The sequence below is a fragment of the Pseudophryne corroboree genome, chromosome 1 (assembly GCF_028390025.1).
Source record: "Pseudophryne corroboree isolate aPseCor3 chromosome 1, aPseCor3.hap2, whole genome shotgun sequence".
Classification (NCBI taxonomy): Eukaryota; Metazoa; Chordata; class Amphibia; order Anura; family Myobatrachidae; genus Pseudophryne; species Pseudophryne corroboree.
In genome coordinates, this window is record NC_086444.1 from 1,087,844,468 (window position 1) to 1,087,868,946 (window position 24,479).

The 24,479-nt window shown below is 45.6% G+C and overlaps 1 protein-coding gene across 2 annotated transcripts in view; it reads left to right on the forward strand.

Annotated features, from left to right (window-relative positions):
- The window catches only part of LOC134927206 (uncharacterized), a 605,974-nt gene that overhangs the window by 226,842 nt on the left and 354,653 nt on the right, over positions 1 to 24,479 (forward strand). For both annotated transcript variants that reach the window (XM_063921361.1, XM_063921370.1), the window contains exons 7-8: positions 1,913 to 2,058; positions 11,253 to 11,353. In XM_063921361.1, coding sequence (XP_063777431.1) covers positions 1,913 to 2,058; positions 11,253 to 11,353 — 247 coding nt within the window. The remainder of the gene's footprint in view (positions 1 to 1,912; positions 2,059 to 11,252; positions 11,354 to 24,479) is intronic.

The window sequence follows — 24,479 nt, forward strand, 5'->3', positions numbered from 1 at the left end:
TATATATGGTGATATATATGCCCTTTGTAATATATAAACAATGTATGTTTATTTTATGATACTGACAGTTTCTGAATACTTTTATCTGTGTTTCTTATTTGTATTGTTTGATTTTTTGATGAGAGCCAACACTTGTGAAACTTGCATCTAATATTGATTATGGACAGTAGGTGAAATTGATAGACTGGCTTTAAATACTGGCCAGCCCTAGGCAGGAGTATACCTTTGACAAAGTCACGTGGAGCGTGACGAAACACGTTAGGACTCCGCCCTCAGCTCACCTCAATCTAGGTGTCTCTACGATACACAGCTTTGCACTGTTTCAGCGTGTGTCTCCAAGCCTGTTTACTGCCGCCGGCTACGGCCTTACAACACATCGCTGGATCTCCTTCCAATATCCCTGTGGTCACCTTTACCTCTACTACGCTGCATAGCGCAAGTGGGCACTGCAGGACATCTGGCCGAGGATGCTCGGCCCGCCGCCAGCCCATCCGAGAGGTAAAACATTCATCTCAGGTCTGGTGATATTATACACCCACTATTCCGGGACTGAGTCTGTTACTTACCTGCCAGCCGTTTATTCCAGCTAAATACAGCCTGTTACACTCCGAGACTGCACCTGAATTCCATTTGCCGGCTATCAGCCTAATTATTATCAGTGCTTTGCAAATTATGGACATTATCTTTACTCATAACAACTGTTAACATATGCTCACCAGACATCTATAAACGAAGCATTTAGAGGTGTTCTTGATTGGATTTTTTAAGGTCATTTATGTGGTTTTATTATTAATAAATTTATATACTTAAATTGTTGGCTCTCATCGTTCAATTTATTTCCTGGAACACAGCGCATCCGTAATTCCCCCTTTTTTTTAGCAGAAACTGTGACTGAAAAAATCTCAGCTGAGGGTCGGCCAACGCAGGGCAAGGATGACCAGCATGAGAAGGCCCCCCCACGATGCGATTGCAATCTAATTGTGAATGCACTGCAATTAGATTGTGGTCGCATGAAGCTATGGTCTACCCCTGCCTTCCCAGCCTAGCTGTGAAGGCAGGTGCACCAACCACTATTTTTTTTTTATCGGAATGGCTACGTGTGACATTATGCAGCTGCACAGAAAATGCTTTGGACACGTCTGCATTTTTGCCGACACGCCTCCCTAACGCCACTTCGTCGCCCACCCAACGTTCGCTGCTGTCAGTCATGTTGCGGCTCACATCCTTGTGGGATGTGACTGCAATTTCAAAGTTTGTGCACACAATCCCTGTGCATGCGCTCTTGTCAGACAAATGGGAGAATGCAATTGTATCGCATCTCTGTTTGATGCTGTTTGAGGTCTTAGTCCTTCACCAATATCCACAAGAAGTGTTTTGGGTTTATCCACACCCTTGAGGTTCATACACTAGTATCCAGTATTCCCACTTTGCTTTAAGTTTATTTGTTAAATGTTAGATTGTGTAGGCTAGAGGTGCAAGACTTGTTTACATGCCTCTATAAAATAATCTGCATGTGCACAAGTATGTCATTGTGTTATTGGAGCATCACAGTGCCGTACGCCTGTAGAGTACGTAGCCCCAGAGAGATTGTTAACTTATCATATTGACTGTTTGTCTTCACTCGCGTTTATTCTGTTATATTCAATAAAACCTGCTCCGGTTTTCGAATCAAGTGTGCCCTAACCTCCTTTCTTATATCTGCTATGCATCTACCAAGTTGTAGGCATCTACCAATGGCTAGTACTGCACATACAGTATGCAAAATGCATGCAAAGTTGAATGTAATGTTATGATCATTGATTAGTTATCCTGTTACTGAGTTTTCTTGCTGTGGCTTAAAAATGTTAAGTAATAACTTACATGAATGATGGATATATGTAGCAGAATGTTTATTTGTTTTAATATTTAATAGGAAAGGAATTGTGGGAAACTATGAATCTACAACAAAATGTATCATTCATTTGAGATATGGAAGTCTTTATCAAATGAAAGTGGACTATTTTAGTGATGAAGAACTTAAACAACAATTATTTGAGCTGGTCGCAATGGATAAATGCGGTATGTTTTATTCATTTGTTGTTAATTGCTTATTTAAAGCAGTAGAAACTAAATGTATAGTAGTCATCATGTAAATCTCTGAGGTCGTCGCCTTTACTTATTCTTTGTATTTATGTGTAATAATCTGCATTCGTGTTTTCTAGAAAAGCTTTAAATAGTCATTCAAGAGATAATGCACGGTTGGAAACCATAAATGACTAGTATAGGTAGAATATAAAATATAGTTAGCTTAATTTAAAACCTAACAAGTCAATTTAGTTTTGAGGCTTAAAAAGTTTGCCAAATTTAATCTTTTTTTTTTTTTTTTATCAATCTATTAAATTCTGCAGATAGATAATAATTATCCATTTAAATGTGGAAAATATGTATTGTTATGTTTACCCTGCAGATATTGTTTAAACTTTTTTTTCACTTAGAGAAAATGTGATTTGTTATATTGGCACATACTCTATAAGATTAGAGAGCAGTATCAATTCTCATCAAACATAACACATTTCAACCAACTTTCATTATATTAAAAAGGTAATAACTTGATTGATTAATTTGTAATTATAAAGTTTACTTCATGTTCCAATAAAATGTATTACAGCAAACCAGAGGTTACAGAGTTAGGTGGTCATTCCGACCTGTTCGCACGCAGCGGTTCTTCACTGCAGTGCGAGCGGGTCGGAAATGTGCATGCACGGTGGAGGCATTGCACACGCCGCCGCCAGTGGAGAAAGTGATCGCAGTAGCGATCACATGAAGACTGACAGGCAGGAAGTGTTCCAGGTCGTCAACTGACCATTTTCAAGGCGTGGTGAGGTGAACGCAGGCGGATCCAGGCGTTTGGATGGCGGATGTCTGACGTCAATTCCGGGACCATCGACACAGGATCTGTCGCACAGGGTAAGTAAATCTTACCCTGGTCTTGCTTTGCAGGAAACTTTTTTAGCATAGCAAAAAGTTGCTACAGTACGTACGATCAACTCGGAATGACCCCCTAAATGCATTCACCATAGGTTTCAATCCAAAAAGCTTCCTACAGCTAACAAACAGATGACTTCTATCTGTTACAAGGTATGGGTTTGCATTACCGACACTGGGGATCCCGGCAGTCAGCATATCGACCGCGGGACCCCGGCAGCAGAATTCCGGCGGGGGGTTGCAATGCAATGAAGCCCCTTGCAGGCTCGCTGCCCTCGCCACGCTGCAGGGTTGGTGGCTTGCTGCCCTCGCCACAGGTTCTATTCCCCCTGTACGGGTGTCGAGTGTGAATAGTCCCTGCTAGTCGGCATGCCAACTGTCGGGATTTAGAGGTGGAAAAGATGTAGCCATCGGTATTGTGACCGGCAGTCTCCTGACTGCCGGTTACATAACTACATCCCGTTCATGATTATTCAATATTATGAATAGCATGTTTACCTAAATTCTAAGAAATAAGCAGATAATCTCTCTTAAACTGAAATATCCAAATTATGATTTGTTGAAAGAGTTCATAATGTGGGTTAGTTTGAATACAATTGGTCATTGGCCTTTAACATTTCTTGGAAACATGAAGATTTAAAAAAAGGAGGGGTGCTGGGTACAAGCATCAGAGGAGAGCTGGGGACACAGGAGAAGTTGGATGGAATAGGATGAGGAAGGGTGCTGGGTACAGGTATCACAGGAGAGTCTGGAACAGGAGAAGTAGGCTGAGATGGGAGGAGGGGTGTTGGGTACAGGTATCAGAGGAGAGCTGGGTACACAGGAGAAGTAGGCTGGGATAGGTGGAGGGGGGGGGGCGGTTATCAGGTATCAGAGGAGAGTTGGGGACAGGAGAAGTAGGCTGGGATAGGAGGAGGAGGTAGGAACAGGAGAAGGGGTGCTGGGTGTTAGAGGTGAGCAGTGGCCAGGAGGAGCCGGGAGTCAGGAATGAGGACTAAGCAGGGATAGTAGAAGGAGCCAGGGTACTGGGTTTTAGAGGTGGATTGGAGTCTGGGAAAGGAGTAAGCATGAGCCGAATTAGAATCATTGCAGGGATTCCTGGGACCAGGCCGGCGCTGTGCTGGAATATCCTTCCTCACCATTCAGCAGCAGTCTAATGCTGATTGAGGATAGCCATTGGCCACCTGCCCTTAGAAAGCACTGAGCAGGCAGGGGAGGAGAGAGGAACCAAGAGGGGACAGGGCTATGTGCCTGCAGTCTGCTGTACTATTCCTCCATGCCGGCTGAGCTGGGGTGTCTGCTGGTGCTATGGCACAACCGCTGTCTGCAAGCCTGTCAGTGTCCGTAAAATAACTAATTGACAGGGTAACAGAGCCACTTCACTCAGTAGCCACAGATGCCAGAGCTGGCCTGCACTATCATCCTAGTGAGCACTGCTTCTGGCAACAATACGGCCCATGCTGCAGCCCTGCAGGGACTACTGGCAGGCCCAAAGTGCTTAAAATTAGACTGTCACTCTGCCTCCCGGCCCAGCCCGCCACTGTTCATTAGTGACTTTGACCAGGGCAGTTTCAGAGGAGTGTAGTGGGCAAAAGTCAGATTGGAGAGCATTTGTCGAGGAAGCTTTAGGTGTATGTAATATTAATTTATGACATAAGGGAGCCGAGCATTAATGATTTTAGTGAAGCAAATCAGCTCCTGAGTAAATCTGGGGTGGGTCACTACTTAGACTATATAATGTGGTGTAAAAGTTACTATTAATTACAAGGAGATTAAAACAAATAGACTTAATGTATCTACTGGGACGGTGACCCCAGTCACATTACTAATCATAACAAACACCTCAGTCCAAAGCAAATGAATACAAGGGCACAGCCAAAATATGTAAAAAATATCTGCCATACCCTCACAATTCCTCCAGCAATATTTGGAAAGAGAGGACCAAGTTATGTGCTGCCTGTCTGGGGTAAAGTATACCCTATGAATCAATTGAAAGAACACCTCTGAGTGGTTATTACAGCAGGACACTTTAAAACATGTGCAAAACATAACTTCCCCCAAGAGTGCTGTAGAAAGGCCCCTTTCTCCTTCAACCTGACACGCCAGCAGGGGTGGATTGGAATGGAAAACCAGACCACAAAATTTATGGAAGCAGCCCTAAAGGGGGCAGGGTCTTTTTTGGGGGTAGAGTCTGTTGAGGGGGCAGGATTCCTCCTCAATGGGTCTGAATCTGAGTTGGACGTAGTTGCGGCCTTGCTTGCATCTTTTGCTGCAGTTGCGTCTGTTATTTTTTGCTGATGACGCTGCAATGCCCTTCCCTAGTGTACATCATGCATCCAAACATTTAAGGACTAAGATGTCCACTTTCAGTGTATATAGATGCTGCAGTCATGCTTTGTGCGTCTTTAGATGCCAGCATCAGCCGCACCATTGTAACTTTCATCAGCCCTATGTTAGGTGCAGATCATCTGTCTGAGTATAGTCTCCAATGAGAGCAATTCAGCGTCTCTATATGTAACCACTTTCAGCAATACGCCCAAACTATGTTATGTCTGCATCTGATTAGCCAACCCCCTATAACCACACAAGAATGCCCAACACATTTATAATACACTTCTTGGTGCGTGTGTCCAGTGACTCAACTCAGACACAAGTGCAGATGAAAAACATTGCACAAGAAATAAATAAAAAAAACATTGCTCCCCACAGGAACAAAACACACACATTGGCCCCCACAGAAAACAATATAACAATTTGGCCCCCACAGGGAAAAAATAAATAAATGTATAAAATATAGTAGCTTTTGGTATTACAGTTTGTTTCAAATGTCCACTGCTGCTTGAAAGGCCCAGTGACACCAAGAGGTTTTATCATTCTTCTCTGTAACATCTTTATATTAATTTATATATATATATATATATATATATATATTTAAAAATAAAAAACTAAGGAATCACGTGTACATAAGTATTCACAGCCTTTGCCATGAAGCTCAAAATTGAGCTCAGGTGCATCCTTTTTCCAGTGATCATCCTTGAGATGTTCCTATAGCTTAACTGGAGTCCACCTGTGGTAAATTCAGTTGATTGGACATGATTTAGAAAGGCACACACCTGTCTATATAAGGTCCCACACTTGACCAGTGCATGTCTGAGCACAAACCTAGCATGAATTCAAAGGAATTGTCTGTAGACCTCCGAGACAGGATTGTCTCAAGGCACAAATCTGGGGAAGGGTACAGAAAAACATCTGCTCCTTTGAAGCACTGAGGCCTCCATCATCCGTAAATGGAAGAGGTTTGGAACCACCAGGACTCTTCCTAGAGCTGGCTGGCTGCCTAAACTGAGCAATAGGGGGAGAAGGGCCCTAGTCAGGGAGGTGAACAAGAACCCTATGGTCACTCTGTCAGAGCTACAGCATTCCTCTGTGGAGAGAGGAGAACATTCCAGAAGGATAACCATCTCTGCAGCAATCCATCAATCAGGCCTGTCTGTATGGTAGAGTGGCCAGACGGAAGCCACTCCTTAGTAAAAAGCATATGGCAGCCCGCCTAGAGATTGCCAAAATGCACCTGAAGGACTCTCAGACCATGGGAAACAAAATTCTCTGGTCTGATGAGACAAAGATTGAACTCTTTGGCATGAATGCAAGGCATCATGTTTGGAGGAAACCGAGCACCGCTCATCACCAGGCCAATACCATCCCTACAGTGAAGCATGGTGGTGTCAGGAACATGCTGTGGGGATGTTTTTCAGTGGCAGGAACTAGGAGACTAGTCAGGATAGAGGGAAAGATGAATGCAGCAATGTATAGAGACATCCTGGATGAAAACCTGCTCCACTGCGCTCTTGACCGCAGACTGGGGCGATGGTTCATCTTTCAGTAGGACAATGACCCTAAGCACACAGATATCAATAGAGTGGCTTCAGGACAACTCTGTGAATGTCCTTGAGTGGCCCAGCCAGAGCCCAGACTTGAATCCGATTGAACATCTCTGGAGAGAACTGAAAATGGCTGTGCACTGACTCTTCCCATCCAACCTGATGGAGCTTGAGAGGTGCTGCAGAGAGGAATGGGCAAAACTGCCCAAAGAGAGGTGTGCCAAGCTTGTGGCACCATATTCAAAAATACTTGAGGCTGTAATTGCGGCCAAAGGGGCATCAACAAAGTATTGAGTAAAGACTGAATACTTATGTACATGTGATCTCTTAATTGTTTTTTTTTTATACATTTGCAAAAATCTCAAAAAACTTTCAAGCGCTCTGAATACTTTCCAGATGCACTGTAGGCATGGTAAGCAGTATCCCCCCTCCAACCCTTGGTCCATTCATCGAATACATAGCATACAGTAATTTAGCTTGAGGTTGACAAGCAAATTGGATGGTCCTCCAACAATATACTTGTCTCATACCAAGATATGAGCCGGAAACAATTATATATTTGGCGTTTAGGTTCCGGGGTTAGGGAATCTATAAAGCCTTCCCACAGCTGAAAGAATGAAGCTGTCTTGGATTCTTTATGCATAGTAGTATCAAGCCAATCTATGTGAAAGGCATAATATAACTTGTTTCTAAATAGGGAGAGAGATGGAGGTTGTGCGTTAGCCCACATTTGTAGTATGCATTTGCGGGCAACCACTAAAATGACCAGTAACATATTTTTACTTTCGCCCTATGCTGGGATAGTCGGAGGCAAAATACCTAGTATAGCCCATTCCGCCAATAGTGGAAAGTAACTCACCAGATAAGTAGAAGCAAATTGTCACAACTGAGGGCTGAGGCTGACTAAGGGAAGCCTCAGTTGTAGGGGTTGGCATGTAGGTGAACCTTGGAGGTGAAATTAGGTTAATAGACATGCAGTATGATTATAGCACCATGAGCCCAAAGGAGTGACCACAACAACGGAGTAAAATTATAAACATAGTTTATTGAACACACAGTATAACTCTTGGCAAAAAGATAGCGTCAACAGTGAGTGCAGAATAAAAATGCAGTACAGTTCCTGAGTATGCAATTGGGTATTTGAGACTGTGGCTATGCAGAACAAGATCACAAAGGGGGTAATTCCAAGTTGATCGCTAGCTGCCGTTGTTAGCAGCGTATCAATTAGGCTAAAAATTGGCATTTTTGTGCATGTGTACGGGCCGCAGTGGGCATGCGCAAAGTACTTTAACAAAAAACTATGCAGTTTCACACAAGGTCTAGGGACTATTTTCCGTCGCTCTGTTGATCGGTGAGTGATTGACAGGAAGTGGGTGTTTCTGGGTGGTAACTGACCATTTTCCGGGAGTGTGCTAAAAAACGCAGGCGTGTCAGGTAAAAACGCAGGAGTGGCTGGCCGAACGCAGGGCGTGTTTGTGACGTCAAAGCAGGAACTAAACAGACTGAAGTGATCACAAGGAAGGAGTAGGTCTGCAGCTACTCTGAAACTGCTTGAAAAAAATTTCAGCACTGTTCTGCTAACCTTTTGTTCGCACTTCTGCTAAGCTTGGATACACTCCCTCAGGGCAGCGGCTTAGCGTTTGCACTGCTTCTAAAAGCAGCAAGCGAGCGATCAACTCGGAATGAGGGCCAATGTCCTTTGCTGGAATCCGGATTTGGAAAGTCCATGGCCACAGCTAACCGCTGCAAAGAGGAACAACAGGTACTGCACAGTAGATGGTAAACAGGAGACTGGAATAGGCACTAATACACTGAGGTTGAAATATTGTATATAGAATTGCCAGAGACTACCGGATGGAACCGGTGCGAGGAAAGCTGTGCTTGAACTCACCACTAGAGAAACAGTTTGATTGTGAGCATCGATGGATACTGTGTTCCGATGTGTGGGATGAAATGCTGGGAGATATGTGACTACCGCTGGTGATGAGATGAAGCACCGCTGAAGACAGATGGTAACACCCAACACTGCTGGAAGCAATGGAATGCAGGAAGCTGGAAGCCAGTGACAAATGTACCTTGAAGCTAGAGAGCGATGCAGTAATGCAGAGCGATATAGGAATACCGCTGAGGACAGATGGTAACACCCAACACTGCTGGAAGCCAGTGACGAATGTACCTTGAAGCTTGAGAACGATGCAGTAGTGCAGAGCAATATAGGAATACCACTGTGTGTCATGACTGTAGTTTTGTGAACCCGGTGTTAGTGCAGTCTGTGCGGGCAACTGGAGAACTATATGAATATTAGGCTGGTCTGTAGGAATCAGTGAGAAGATGGAGCAATCCCTGACCGGGGATTGAACCCGGGCCTCGGCAGAGGAAGCCGTATCCTGACCACTGGATCACCAGGGACTTTGCTAGCAGGATGAATGTATAGGTGAGACTGGAATGCAACTGTAATGCGTGCTGGTACCGGATATAACTGGAAACACAGCTGAAAGTAGAACGATGACTGTGGCTATAACTCTAGTACAAGGCTGAAGAACCCTGCGGCTGTGACGGTAGAATACTGCAGCTGTGGTTTTCAGTTGAGACTGTGGAACACTGCACCGTGCCTTTAAGTGGAGACTATGGAACACTGTACTGTGCCTTTAAGATGAAACACTGCAACTGTGCCTTTAAGTGGAGATGGTGGAATACTGTACTGTGCCTTTAAGTGGAGATGGTGGAATACTGTACTGTGCCTTTAAGTTGAGACTCGTGGAAATACTGGATATCAATGGCAACACAAAAGTAATCCAAACTGGGTAACAAAGAAACAGAGTTTTTACAGGAACTAAAGTACAAGGGTTACCTTTAGGGAGCTCAGCTTCAAAGCTCACACAGCTGTGTGTGACACGAGGAACTGGCAGCGTTTCCAACTCCAGACTTCAGACTTATACTTGCTGGTCCTTGGTGATTGGTGAGCAGTGTCAGGTGATTCAGAGAGTCTCAGGCTGGCACAGGATTGGACAGCTCTGGGTCAGGTGAACAGTCACTGTCATGTGAGTACTCTAGACTAGGCTGTGAAGTGGAGCGAGGTCTAGCAGGCCAAGAGAACACTGAAGCCTGAACTTCTGCAAACACAGGATGCTGGCCTTTTAGGCCTAAACTTAAGATTGCTGAATTCAGACTCACACAGAAGATCACCACAGGTGGAGCTCGTTAACTATTACCTTCCAGGCAGAAAACTCAGAAAACTCATGGTATTGGCATGCTGTTTATCTCAGTGAGCAAAAAGGCACAGGATCCAGGACAGATGGCAGGGGTAAGTCACCAAATACGAGAACTACAGTCAGGATCGTGACACTGTGGGTGGTAAGAAGCACTGTAGCAGCACTGTAGGCAGATGGTAAGATCAATCACTGCTGGAAGCACATGGAACCCCAATTAGTGTACTGCATCCCTTCGCTCACCGTGCTTCAAGCAAGATGCCTCATTCCACTGCCACAGCACTCAGCATGTTACCATTATGAAAAAAAAACCCAAAAAACTCATGCCAACCATATGTTGTGCCAATCGTTGTCATATTGATCATTTGAACCTGTTGAACTTTTGTCTTTGGGGGTAATTCAGATATGATCGTTGCTGTGCTTTTTCGCACAGCGTGCGATCAGATCTGAACAGCACATGCGTGTGAGCCGCAATGTGCCGGCGCGTCGCACAACAGCGACCGACTTCGGCGCCTAGCGACAGGATGGGGCGAAAAATCCGAATGCATGGGCATACACAAGATGATTGACAGGAAGAGGCCATTTGTTGGTGGCAACTGATTGTTTTACAGGAGTGTCCGGAAAAATGCAGGCGGGATCAGACGTTTTCAGGGAGGGTGTCTGACGTCAGCTCTGTCCCCGATCAGCAGGAAACAATCGCAGAGGCTGAGTAAGTCCTGGGCAGCTGATGTTTGTGCAGCTCTCCTACAAAACGAAAGCACACATGCAGACCTTATACCCTTCCCCTTTAGGCAGCAACTATCTGATCGCAGGGAAGCAAAAAAACGCAGCCCAGCGATCAGATCTCAATAAGGCCCCTTGTCAATCATTTGGTGTTGACCTATTGACTGTCGACCTTTTGACCGTTGACCTATCATCTGGATACCGTTGGAAATGCACATTCTGCTAAGATTACTCCATTAGATCACAGAAAAATGTAACTAACAGCTAAGTAGTGCAGATATCTGTGGACAGAACTGCAACAAGTTAGCTCATCTGTAATCCAGGACAAATCATTGATAAAATATGCATCTTGATTTCATTGAACATGCTAAAATATGTAAGAAACACATTAATATGGGACTGTCAAATTACTTCTGAAGAATGTACTAAACTTTTATGTACTATATAACTCTTTATCCTTCTACATACTCTTCAGACAACACAAACGAAAATGAAAACATAAAAGAAAAAGCTCAGGAATGCCTACAAGCGAGATATGAAATTCTAACTGATGAAATATTTTCTAATACTAATAAGGTAAATTTTAGTTTTCCTTCTATTAAAGATTACTTATAGCCAACACCATACCTCCTAACATTTGGGAGGTGGGGAGAAGGATGCTGTGCACACTTATTTGAAGCTCAAACATAAGAGGGGTGTGGTCTCACAGTATGGGGGCGTGGCTTTGAAGTATGCGACATATACACACAGCATACTCCCTGTTTTTGGCATGCAGGGTTCTTCTTACCCAGTGCTATCTGAGCAGGTGAGAGGGAGACATCTATGGGTGAAGAGCGGCACTGTCGAGATGGTTGGGAGGTCTGCAACACAGAATATTTTTGAGAAACTAATGTACATACCTTATGCATGAAGCATTATGTGAGACTATTTCTGCTGAGGTGACATAATAGCTGCCTTTACTCTGTATATTTAACAGGTAAACATGAAATCGTTCTAAACATGAAAAAGAATAAGTTAGCAATCCAATATAATTGTCTTTTGTCAGCCAACATTAGCCTTAAATCTCTGTTAGGGTCATTCCACATCAAGTGATCCATTTACTTGTATTCTCAGCACAGTATAATACTGTAAAAGGTAAATTTACTATCATTCGTGTTTCTGGCGATGTCAGCCGATCAATCGGCCGTTTGAGATTGCGACTTTTTTGAAATAAAACACTGTAATTTACTAAACTACCATGTTTTTTTATTTGAACTCATCAATATTGATGTAATTCGTATTGTCGGGCAGTTTTTTACGGGAGAGATTAGTAAAACACTGCTGGACATAACACAATGAAGCCCTGTGGATCAATGAGGTCCGTGCAGGGCTTCAATGTGGACAGTATTTAAATAGTTAAAAATCTCCCCAAAAATTGTGTGGAGCCCCTCTCCTAAGCATAACAAGCCCTGGGCTCTTTGAGCTGGTCCTGGTTGATAAAATACTGGGAAAAATTGCACAGGGGTTCCCCAGTATTTATACAACCAGTACCATGCTCTTAGACTGGTCCTGGTTCCAAAAATACAGGGGGGGGGGGGGGGGAGGTGGGGAAGGATGCAGGTGCCCCCCGTATTTTTTAAACCAGTACCATGCTTTACAAGCCAAGGAGATAATGCCACAGCCGGGGGATATACTTATGCTGGTCCCTGCAGTCATGACATTAAATCCTCAACTAGTCATCCCTGGCCGGGGTTCCCTGGGGGGAGTGGGGACGCCCCAATAAAGGGATCACCGCCTCCAGGCACCAAAGGGACAGGGTCGCTGACCCTGGTACCCGTGGGCTGTGCGTGCCAGGCTGATAGCCATATAAAGTGTCAAAAATAAGAAAGAAATAAATATTGTCTTTTGCTGTGGAACTACAGGTCCCAGGAAGCCTCTTTCCATGTAGGCATCCACAGGGTTAAAAAAAAATAGACGCAAAAAGCGTAAACCACGCAACTAAAGGGGATCTATGTTTACATATGACTAGTTGAGGATTTAATGCCACGGCCACTGGGACCAGTATAAATGTGTCCCTGTGGTGATGGTAGGGAATTGACCTTGCATGCATTGACAATCCAGGTATTTGGAAAGTGAAGGAGTTGACAGAAGTTATTTATCAGATAAAAGCTGCCATTTCATTGGTTGCTATGGGCTGGTGGGTGTTTTTCCTGTTCTTGTACTGACCTTTCATAAAATTTTTTAAATCCTTTTGCAATATTTGCTTTTCATTGTGCTTGAATTAAAAAAGTTTTCTTTGTAACAAAAACTTTTGTATTCAATTGAATATGGATACCTGTACTACAAAAGGATGTATCATTGCTTGATTGATGTCCCAGTGAGTGGACTGATCTTCTGTCAGAAGGATACTAGCTGGGTTGGTTACTCTGAGCTGGGTTCAGCTGGATGGCGGACTCTCCGGAATGGAAGCGGGCTGTTTGGACTGAGTCTTTAGTTAGCACTGAGGTGGCTGACTTGGTGTCGCAGTGCTTGATTCTGATTGGAAGGCTGTCTTTCTGGGTTGGAACTGGGCTGGCTGAATAAAAGTTCCTTGGCATGAAGACAAAGACGAAAAGAGGAGGGTGAGCCGAAACCAAGGGTCCGAACTGACGACTACAGAGGAGACGTAGGAACCGGTATGCCGTGATCTGTTGCTGTGCAGACTCTTGCGGGCTGAACAGTGACGGAGGCGACTGTGGCTGATCGGCGCCAGCAGTTGGACTTCACAGAGACATTCTTGGACCAGGAGCATAGGGACCAAACGGAGACAGTGTTTGTTAAATTAACTGGAACCAGGAACAAGAGGCGAACTCTGGAAACTGGGAGTCAGAAAACTAACTTGCAAACAGGCTGCAGAAGACGTTGCGCTGACATCAGAATGCCCCAGAATGCTCCAAGAAATACCTTGCGCTTACCTGGGATTGGCTACAGCAGGATTAGCAGCAGTATGTCTCTGATTGGTCCAGCCAAGTCACATGGTTATCACCAAGATAGCAGCACCCTGAGTCCGGCGCCGCGAGTACACAGCCGCTCAGAGTCTTGCTCTGCTCCCTGCCCCATGCCACCAACCGGCCACCCGCTGCCACCAGTCACCTCTGCCTGCCAAAGCACCGCTGAGGGAACGGCCACAGCGGGCAGACAGGTAAGCTCTAGCTCCCTGCCCGACTGGCCGTGACAGTACCCCCCTTTTGGGGTGGCCTCTGGACACCTCCATGATTTCTTGGGTTTCCGAGAATGACATTTTCGAACTAAAGCAGGAGCATGAACGTCTGTGGCGTTGACTCAGGTCCGCTCTTCAGGACCATAACCTCTCCAGTCCAGCAAATACTGTAGGTGGCCAAAACATCTACAAGAGTCCAAAATTTGTTTTACCTTGAACACAACTCATCTAGGAGGTCATGGAAGGTTTCTTTGAAAATGATTAAGGACTAAAGGGTTAAGAAGGGAAATATGGAAGGAGTTAGAGACTTGTAAGTATGGAGGGAGCTTGAGTTTGAAGGCAACCGGATTGATGACCTTTTCTATAGGGAATGGTCCAATGAAACAGGGGGCAAACTTCATAGAAGGAACCTGAAGCCTCAAGTTCCGAGTAGACAGCCACACCAGATCTTCCACGTTAAGACTGGGTACAGCACGTCTTTTCTTGTCGGACAAAAACTTATACCGGCTAGAGGACTTGCGAAGAGCAGAATGTGCTGTACACATTTCCAGTTATTAGAGAACTGCTGAATCGAGGCTTTAACTGCTGAAAGATCCTTAGTGGGTAAACTTAAAAATTCTGGAACTCGGGGATGCATCCCATAACAAGCGAAGAACGGAGTAGTTTTGGAAGCAGAATGATAAGAGTTATTATGGGCAAACTCGGCCCAGGGTAATAGCTCAACCCAATCATCTTGTGATGATAAATTAATATGTAAAAAGGCTTCCAAATCTTGATTTACTCTCTCTGTTTGACCTTTAGTCTGAGGGTGATATGCTGTGGAGGGACTTCCAACATTTAGCCACAAATTGAACTCCTTGATCAGAAATAATCTCTGAAGGTAATCCATGTAATTTAAACATAATGGAAATGAAAAGTTGGGGCAACTCCAGAGCAGTGGGGAGACACTTGAGGGGAATTAAATGGGCCATCTTTGAAAAGCGATCAATAATCACCCAGATTGTATTGAAACCTTGTGAGCTGGGTAAGTCTGTGATGAAGTCCATAGACAAGTGTGTCCAGGGGTGCTGAGGAACAGGAAGAGGTTGCAATGGTCCTAAAGGAGCTTGATGAGGTGTTTTATGCTGAGAGTACTTGATGCAAGAGGATACAAAGTTAGTCACAACGGATCTCATAGAGTGCTACCATTAAGATCGGTGTACAAACGCTAGAGTCTTATGGATTCTGACATATCCGGAAAATTGGGATGCGTGAACCCAAAGAAGAAGTTTCTTTCGAAGGTCTGGTGGAACAAATGTTTTTCCTGTAGGAGGTTGAATAATGGGCTTCAGTATGGTATGCCGGCGGTCGGGCTCCCGGTGACCAGCATACCGGCGCCGGGAGCCCGACCGCCGGCTTACCAACAGTGTGGCGAGCGCAAATGAGCCCCCTGCGGGCTCGATGTGCTACGCACGCCACGCTATTTTATTATCCCTCCAGGGGGGTCATGGACCCCCACGAGGGAGAATAAGTGTCGGTATGCCAGCTATCGGAATTCCAGCTCCAGTATACTGTGCGCCGGGATCCCGTCAGTTGGCATACTGAAGACCACCCGAATAATGGTTGCTGCAAAGACTGTGGGATTTAAGACGGGAGTTGGAGGTTGAAGTTCTGGGCTTCCTTCCGAACTGAGAGAACGAGAGGGTGCATCCATTTATTTATTCTGTGAACCAGGTCGATATGATACAATGAAAATGTAACATCAGAAAAAGAGAGCCCAACGAGCGAGCCTGGGGTTGAAGTAGTGAAGATTTTTCCGAAATATGAGGTTCTTGTGGTCAGTGTTACGGGTGTGAGGACCCCTCTAGAAGGTATCAACACTCTTCCAGAGCAAGTTTCACTGCTAATAGTTCCTGTTCACCAATGGTATAGTTCTTTTCGGCGGGCAAGAATTTCCTTGAAAAATACCCACAAGGATGTAGAGAATTATCAGGAGCTCTTTCAGATAGTACTGCTCCTACTGCTTCGGAAGAAGCATCAACGTCCAGAATAAATGCCTTGTTAATATCCAGCTGGTAGAGGACTGGTGCAATGAGGAAAGATTGCATGAGTGATTGAAAGGTAGAGACAGCTTCCGGTGACCAACGTGAAGGGTTAGCTCCCTTATGGGTTAGAGCCATAATGGGGGCAACCATAGTAGAGAAACCTTTAATGAATTTGCAATAATAATTGGGAAATCCTAAGAATCTTTGTACGGCGCGAAGTGCAGTAGGCTGAGCCCAGTTGAGAATAGCCAGAACTTTTTCAGAATCCATCTGTAGACCAGAGGCAGAGATTATATGACCGAGGAATGGAATACAGTTCACCTCAAAAACACGCTTTTCCAGTTTGCAGTAAAGCTAGTTCTCCCATAACTCCGAAGTTCCTCTCAGACTTGTTGCTGGTGGGACTAGACGTTTGATGAAAAAATTAAAATATCATCCAGATAAACTACTACGGATTTGTAGAGCATGGGTGGTAGATCTCATTTACAACATTTTGGAAGATGGCAGGAGCATTGCTGAGTACAAATGGCATTACTAGGTATCCGTAGTGCCTATCTCTAGTATTGAATGTCATCTTCCATTCGTCTCCATTACGATTTCGTATTAGGTTGTAGGCACCCCTCAGATCTAGTTTAAAAGTGAAGATCCTTTGACCCTATTAAAAAGTTCCATAATCAGCGGTAATGGGTATCAATTTTTTTTATGGTGATCTCATTCAATCCCCTATAGTCTATGCAGGGATGGAAGCCTCCATCCTTCTTGCTCACAAAAAAAACACCAGCACTAGCAGGCAATGTGGATGGTGAATGAACCCCTTACTTAAGTTTTCCCGAATATAGTCAGACATCGACTTAGTCTCTGGGGCTGACAAATAGTAAATTTTCCCCCGAAGTGGCATCTTCCCTGGCATTAGTTGGAAGATCACAATCGGTACTACGGATAGGCCGAGTCTTGTATAAACAAGCCGAGAAGCAAGTCTTTCCCGATGAGAGAATTTGCATAGTCTCCCAGTCAATCCAGGGGTTGTATTTTTGAACCCAAGGAAGGCGGAGGACTATTTAATGAGATACTTTAGTAATTACTAAGAGTCCTATCTGTTCAACATGGAGTACCCCAATACGAAGACAAAGTGGTAGAGTTTGAAGAAGGATGGCTCCATTGGAGATACGCTTGCTATCGACTGCAGTAAGAACAATGCCCTGATCCAGGAACAGAGTAGGAATTTGGTGTTTCTGGACGAGTCCTGCTGTGAAGATATTTCCTCCGGCTCTGGAATCTAAAAGAGAAGACACAAAAAGAACCTTTTGTGAACACTCCAGTGTGACTAGAATCTCGGACTCGGATTTCTTTGGGGAATGGTTAATTACTCCTAACTTGGCTTCTCCTGGACCAGTTAAGAGTGGAAGTTTCCGGGCCTCCGTAGGCAAGAAGCAACAAGATGACCAGAGTCCCCACAGTACATGCACAAATTCTCGCAGCAGCGCTTCAGCCGCTCCTCCAGTGTCAGACTGGCTCAAATTGATTTACATGTGCTCCTCTGTAGAATCAGTAGCTGACAAGATTGGTGGTGGTGGAGGAGGAGGAGGAGTAACCCGTGGCCTAAATCGTTCACTCCAACCCTTCTCGACCTGATGTTCTTGGAATCTCAAATCCACTTTATTACATAGCGAGATCAGGTCATCTAACTTAGTGGGAAAATTTTGTGTTGCTTGGTCATCTTTCAGGCGCTCAGATAGTCCATTCTAAAATGTAGAAATTAATGCTTCCTCATTCCACCCATGCTCTGAGGCAAGAAATTGTACGACATATTGACATATTGACCTACGGTTCTGTTCCCCTGGCGGAGACACATGATTTCTGAAGACGCTGAAGAAACTCTTCCGTCAAATATCTTTCAAAATGTAGACATGAATCTGGTATGATCGTTTAGTATAGGATCGTCCCTCTCCCACAGGGAAGAAACCCACTCTAGAGCTGAACTGGTCAACAAGGAGACAATGTAAGCTACCTTCTTCTTGGATGTAGGGAAATGGCCAGGTTGTAGGGTGAGATGCACATCGCATTGATTTAGGAAGCCGTGACATTGCTTGGGATTCCTGTCAAACTTGTTGGAAGTTGTCAGCCGCAAATGAGGTGAAGCCGAGACAGCTGGAGAAGAGATGGTCTGACTATCCAAGCCATTGGTCTGAACTGAGGGATGTGCTCTATCCCACGAGTACTGGAAAGAATCTTGTAACGACATCTCTTGTAGACACTGAGTTAATTGTCACTGGGTTGCTTCCAACCCTTCCAACCGGGCAGCGATGGTTTGTAAGAGGTCCATACTCAAGGCCTGAGCTCCAGTCAGATCCATGAGGTCAGTGCAAACTGTCAGAAGTATACTAGCTGGGGCTGGTGACTCCGCGCTGGGTTCAGGCTGGATGGCAAACTCTCCGGAATTGAAGTGGGCTGTTTGGACTGGGTCTTTAGTTAGCACCGAGGTGGTGGCTGGACTTGGTGTCTCAGTGCTTGATTCTGATTGGAAGGCTGTCTCTCCGGGATGCAAGCAGGTTGGCTGAATAAAGTTCCTTCACATGAAGACAAAGACAGTGACGAAAAAAGGAGGGTGAGTCGAAACCAATGGTCCGAACTGACGACTACAGAGGAGACATAGGAACCGGTATGCCTTGATCCATTGCTGTGCCGACTCTCGCGGACTGAACAGTGATGGAGGAGACTATGGCGGATCAGCGCCGGCAGTTGGACTTCACGGAGCTGTTTTCAGACCAGGAGCATAGGGACCAAATGGGTAAAGAGTCTCGAGATAGCGTTTGTTAAATTAACTGGAACCAGTAACAAAAGGCAAACTCTGGAAACTGGGAGTCAGAGAACTAACTTGCAAATAGGCTGCAGAAGACGTACTGACATCAGAATGCCCCAGAATGCTCCAAGAAATCCCTTGCCCTTACCTAGGATTGGCTGCAGCAGGATTAGCAGAAACATGTCTCTGTTTGGTCCAGCAGAGTCACATGGTTAGCACCAAGATGGCTGCGCCCTGAGCCCAGCACAGACAGAACACAGCCGCTGAGAGTCTTGCTCTGCACCCTGCCCCATGCCGCCTGCCCACCAGTCATAGCACCAACAAGGTACGGCCACAGCGTGCGGACAGGTAAGCTCCGTCTTCCTGCCTCGCTGGCCGTGACAGTTTCATCCTGCACCACGAAAGTCTAAACTGATGGCAGCTAAATTATTTTAAAGGTAGTTGAAGCAAGTAGATTACTATGGGAGCTACAGCAGAAGAGTGTGTTTTTAATTATAGGAGTCCACGAGAGTTAATAATATCTTCAGCGCTTTTAGTAAATGTTTCCAAACTGCACTTGCCCGCCAACCCCCCCTCATTGTAGACAGTGGCAGCGGGGAGAGAGGACACAATTTGACTTTGCACATACGCATTACGTTCCGTACACATGCACAGTCGTTCGATAATCAGCTGCCTTGCGAATCTGTACAAGTGCGATCAGGTCTTAATTAGGCACTTAGTTGCTTTCAGATTTAGTGGCTTCTAAATATGATTGACAAGGTGAAGGTACCTCACTCCTGCACTTATCAAACCTAAAGAAAAGGAAAAAGTAGTGCTAACCAAGCAGATAATTTTGTTTCGTTTTGTATACTATACTAGATACATGATAGTTAGAATCTGACAGATTGTGTGATGATATAGGGCAGTGATGAGGAACCAGTTTGGCACTCCAATTGTTGTTGAACTACACATTCCAGCAGGCCCTGCTACAGTTTTGATATTTGGCCATGCTAAAACTGTTGCAGGGCATGCTGATATGTGTAGTTCAACAACAGCTGGAGTGCCAAAGGTTCCCAGTCACTGATATAGGGTAATTAGCTTGGTAGAGGGGTGTATTGGTGTAGTGTCTAGGTGTTGAATCAAGATCCAAAGACAGCTTTTCCAGTGAATAAATGAAATAAAGTTTTCACGGCAGCATTCAACACAAATGAACAGAAAAATAAGAATTTACTCACCGGTAATTCTATTTCTTGTAGTCCGTAGTGGATGCTGGGTACTCCGTAAGGACCATGGGGTATAGATGGGCTCCGCAGGAGACTGTGCACTCTTAAAAGAAAGATTAGGTACTATATCTGGTGTGCACTGGCTCCTCCCTCTATGCCCCTCCTCCAGACCTCAGTTAGCGAAACTGTGCCCGGAAGAGCTGACATTACTAGGAAAGGATTTGGAATCCAGGGTAAGACTCATACCAGCCACACCAATCACACCGTACAACTTGTGATAACCATACCCAGTTAACAGTATGAACAACAACTGAGCCTCATTCAACAGATGGCTCATAACAATAACCCTTTAGTTAAGCAATAACTATGGCCCTCATTCCGAGTTGATCGGTCGCAAGGCGAATTTAGCAGAGTTACACACGCTAAGCCGCCGCCTACTGGGAGTGAATCTTAGCTTCTTAAAATTGCGACCGAAGTATGCGCAATATTGCGATTACAAACGAGTTAGCAGTTTCTGAGTAGCTTCAGACTTACTCTGCCTGTGCGATCAGTTCAGTGCTTTTCGTTCCTGGTTGACGTCACAAACACACCCAGCGTTCGCCCAGGCACTCCCACCGTTTCTCCGGCCACTCCTGCGTTTTTTCCGGAAACGGTAGCGTTTTCAGCCACACGCCCCTAAAACGCCGTGTTTCCGCCCAGTAACACCCATTTCCTGTCAATCACAATGCGATCGCCGGAGCGATGAAAAAGCCGTGAGTAAACTTACTTTCTTCATAGTAAAGTTACTTGGCGCAGTCGCAGTGCGAACTTTGCGCATGCGCACTAAGCGGAATTTCACTGCGATGCGATGAAAAACACCGAGCGAACAACTCGGAATGAGGGCCTATATACATGTATTGCAGAGAGTCCGCACTTGGGACGGGCTCCCAGCATCCACTACGGACTACGAGAAATAGAATTACAGGTGAGTAAATTCTTATGTTCTATGACGTCCTAGTGGATGCTGAGTACTCCGTAAGGACCATGGGGATTATACCAAAGCTCCCAAACGGGCGGGAGAGTGCGGATGACTCTGCAGCACCGAATGAGCAAACTCAAGGTCCTCCTCAGCCAGGGTATCAAACTTGTAGAATTTTGCAAAAGTGTTTGAACCCGACCAAGTGGCAGCTCGGCAAAGTTGTAAAGCCGAGACCCCTCGGGCAGCCGCCCAAGAAGAGCCCACCTTCCTCGTGGAATGGGCTTTTACTGATTTAGGATGCGGCAGTCCAGCCGCAGAATGTGCAAGCTGAATCGTGCTACAGATCCAGCGAGCAATAGTCTGCTTTGAAGCAGGAGCACCCAGCTTGTTGGGTGCATGCAGGATAAATAGCGAGTCAGTTTTTCTGACTCCAGCCGTCCTGGAAACATAGATTTTCAGGGCCCGGACTACGTCCAGCAACTTGGACTCCTCCAAGTCCCGAGTAGCCGCAGGCACCACAATAGGTTGGTTCACATGAAACGCTGATACCACCTTAGGAAGAAATTGGGGACGAGTCCTCAATTCTGCCCTGTCCATATGGAAAAATCAGATAGGGGCTTTTACACGACAAAGCCGCCAATTCTGACACCCGCCTGGCCGAAGTCAAGTCCAACAGCATGACCACCTTCCACGTGAGATATTTTAACTCCACGGTCTTAAGTGGCTCAAACCAATGTGATTTTAGGAAATCCAACACCACGTTGAGATCCCAATGCGCCAACGGAGGCACAAAAGGGGCTGAATATGCAGCACTCCCTTAACAAACGTCTGAACTTCAGGCAGTGAAGCCAGTTCTTTTGAAAGAAAATAGACAGAGCCGAAATCTGTACTTTTATGGATCCCAATTTTAGGCCCATAGTCACTCCTGACTGTAGGAAGTGCAGAAATCGTCCCCGCTGGAATTCCTCTGATGAGGCCTTCCTGGCCTCACACCAAGCAACATATTTTCGCCATATGCGGTGATAATGTTTTGCTGTCACATCCTTCCTAGCTTTTATCAGCGTAGGAATGACTTCATCCGGAATGCCCTTTTCCTATAGGATCTGGCGTTCAACCGCCATGCCGTCAAACGCAGCCGGAAGTCTTGGAACAGAGAGGGCCCCTGCTGCAGCAGGTCCTGTCTGAGCGGCAGAGGCCATGGGTCCTCTGAGATCATTTCTTGTTGTTCTGGGTACCAAGTTTTTCTTGGCCAATCCGGAGCAAAGAATATTGTTCTCCCTCCTCCTTTTATTACAATTCTCATCCCTTGGGTATGAGAGGAAGAAGAGGGAATACCTAGACCGACTGGAACACCCACGGTGTTACTAGTGCGACCACAGCTATCGCCTGAGGGTCCCTTGACCTGGTGTAAAACCTTTTTTAGCTTTTTGTTGTGGTGAGACGCCATCAAGTCCACCTGAGGCAGTTCCCATCAATTTGCAAACTGCGTGAAGAGTTCCTGATGAAGTTCCCACTCTCCCGGGTGGAGGTCGCTCCCGGAATGAACACTGCTGACAGTGCGCTTACTTGATTCTCCGCCCAGTGAAGAATTCTGGTGGCTTCTACCCTCGCCACCCTGCTTCTTGTGCCGCCTTGGCGGTTTACATGAGCCCCTCCGGTCTGACTGGATCAGAACCGGTTGGTCGAGAAGTAGGATCTCCGCTTGACTTAGGGCGTTGTATATGGCCCAATAGTTCCAGGATATTGATGTGAAGGCAAGTCTGTTGACTTGACCACAAACCTTGGAAATTTCTTCTCTGTGTAACTGCCCCCCACCCTCGGAGGCTTGCATCCGTGGTCACCAGGACCCAGTCCTGAATGCCGAATCTGCGGCCCTCGAGAAGGTGAGCACTCCGCAGCCACCACAGGAGAGACACCCTGGCCCTGGGGGATAGGGTGATTAACCGATGCATCTGAAGATGTGATCCGGACCACTTGCTTAGTAAGTCCCATTGGAAGGTCCTCGCATGGAAACTGCCGAAGGGGATGGCCTCGTATGATGCCACCATCCTTCCCAGGACTCGAGTGCAGTGATGCACTGACACCTGTTTTGGTTTTCAATAGATTCCTGACTAGTGTCATGAGCTTCTGAACTCTCTCTATCGGGAGATAAACCCTTTTCTGGTCTGTGTCTAGGATCATACCTAGGCGAGGCAGATGAGCTGTAGGAACCAACTGCGACTTTGGAATATATAGAATCCAGTCGTGTTGCCGTTTCACTTCCAGAGAAAGTGATACGCTGTCCAGCAACTGCTCTCTTGATCTCGCTTTTATGAGGAGATCATCCAAGTATGTGATAATAGTGACACCTTGCTTCCGCAGGAGCACCATCATATCCGCCAATACCTTGGTGAAATTGGTAATGACAATCCCGTACCGCAATTCTGAGGTACGCCTGATGAGGTGGATAAATGAGGACTTGAAGGTATGCATCCCTTATGTCCCTATTCACGATAAAGTCTCCCCCTTTTCAGGCTTGCAATGACCGCTCTTAGCGATTCCATCTTGAACTTGAACCATTTCAGGTATATGTTCAGGGATTTTAATTCAATATGGGTCTAACAGAACCGTCTGGTTTCGGGATTACAACATGGTCGAATAATAACACCCTCTTGTTTAAGGAGGGGACCCTTGACCACCACCTGTTGAAAATACAATTTGTGAATTGCAGTTAACACTGGCTCCCTCTCTTGGGGGAAAGCCCGCCGGGCCATCAGTGAGGAGGCATCTTCTCACAGTCCAGCCTGTATTCCTGCGACACAATTTCTATTGCCCAGGGATATAACAGGGAGTGAACCCACTTGTGGCTGAACTTACGAAAGCGTGCCCCCACCGGGCCTAGCTCCGCCTGTGGAGCCCCAGCGACATGCGGTGGATTTTTGTAGAGGCCGGGGAGGACTTCTGTTCCTGGGGACTAGCTGTGTTGTACAGCTTCTTTTCCTCTGCCCCCGGCTCTGACAAGAAAGGACGCACCTCAGACTTTCTTGTTTCTTTATTCGAAAGCTGCATTTAATAATGTCGTGCTTTCCTAGGCTGTGCAGGAATATAGGGTAAACTAGCAGAATTACCCACTATAGCTGTGGAGACCAGGCCCGAGAACCTTTCTCCACACAATCCTCAGCCTTCCATATGCCTCTTAAGTTGGCATCATCTGTCCAATGTATATTCTACAGGAGCGGTCAAGCAGAAATCGACATAGCTTTGACTCTAGGACCCAGTATACTCATGTCCCTTTGGGCATGCTTTATAATTATATATTTATCACTTAAGACAGCATCTTAATATATTTATATGCATACTAGGGTCTCAATCTCTGCTGATAAGGTACCTGTCCACGCTGCCACAGCGCTATAAACCCATGCCGACACAATCGCCGGTCTGGGTAGTATAATAGAATGTGCACACTATCTGCAGGATCCCTGAGAACAGCTAGTGCAAACAGGACACCCAAGGGGAAGATTCTCAACACATCCTGGCCCTAGTAGGAAAAGGATACAGCCT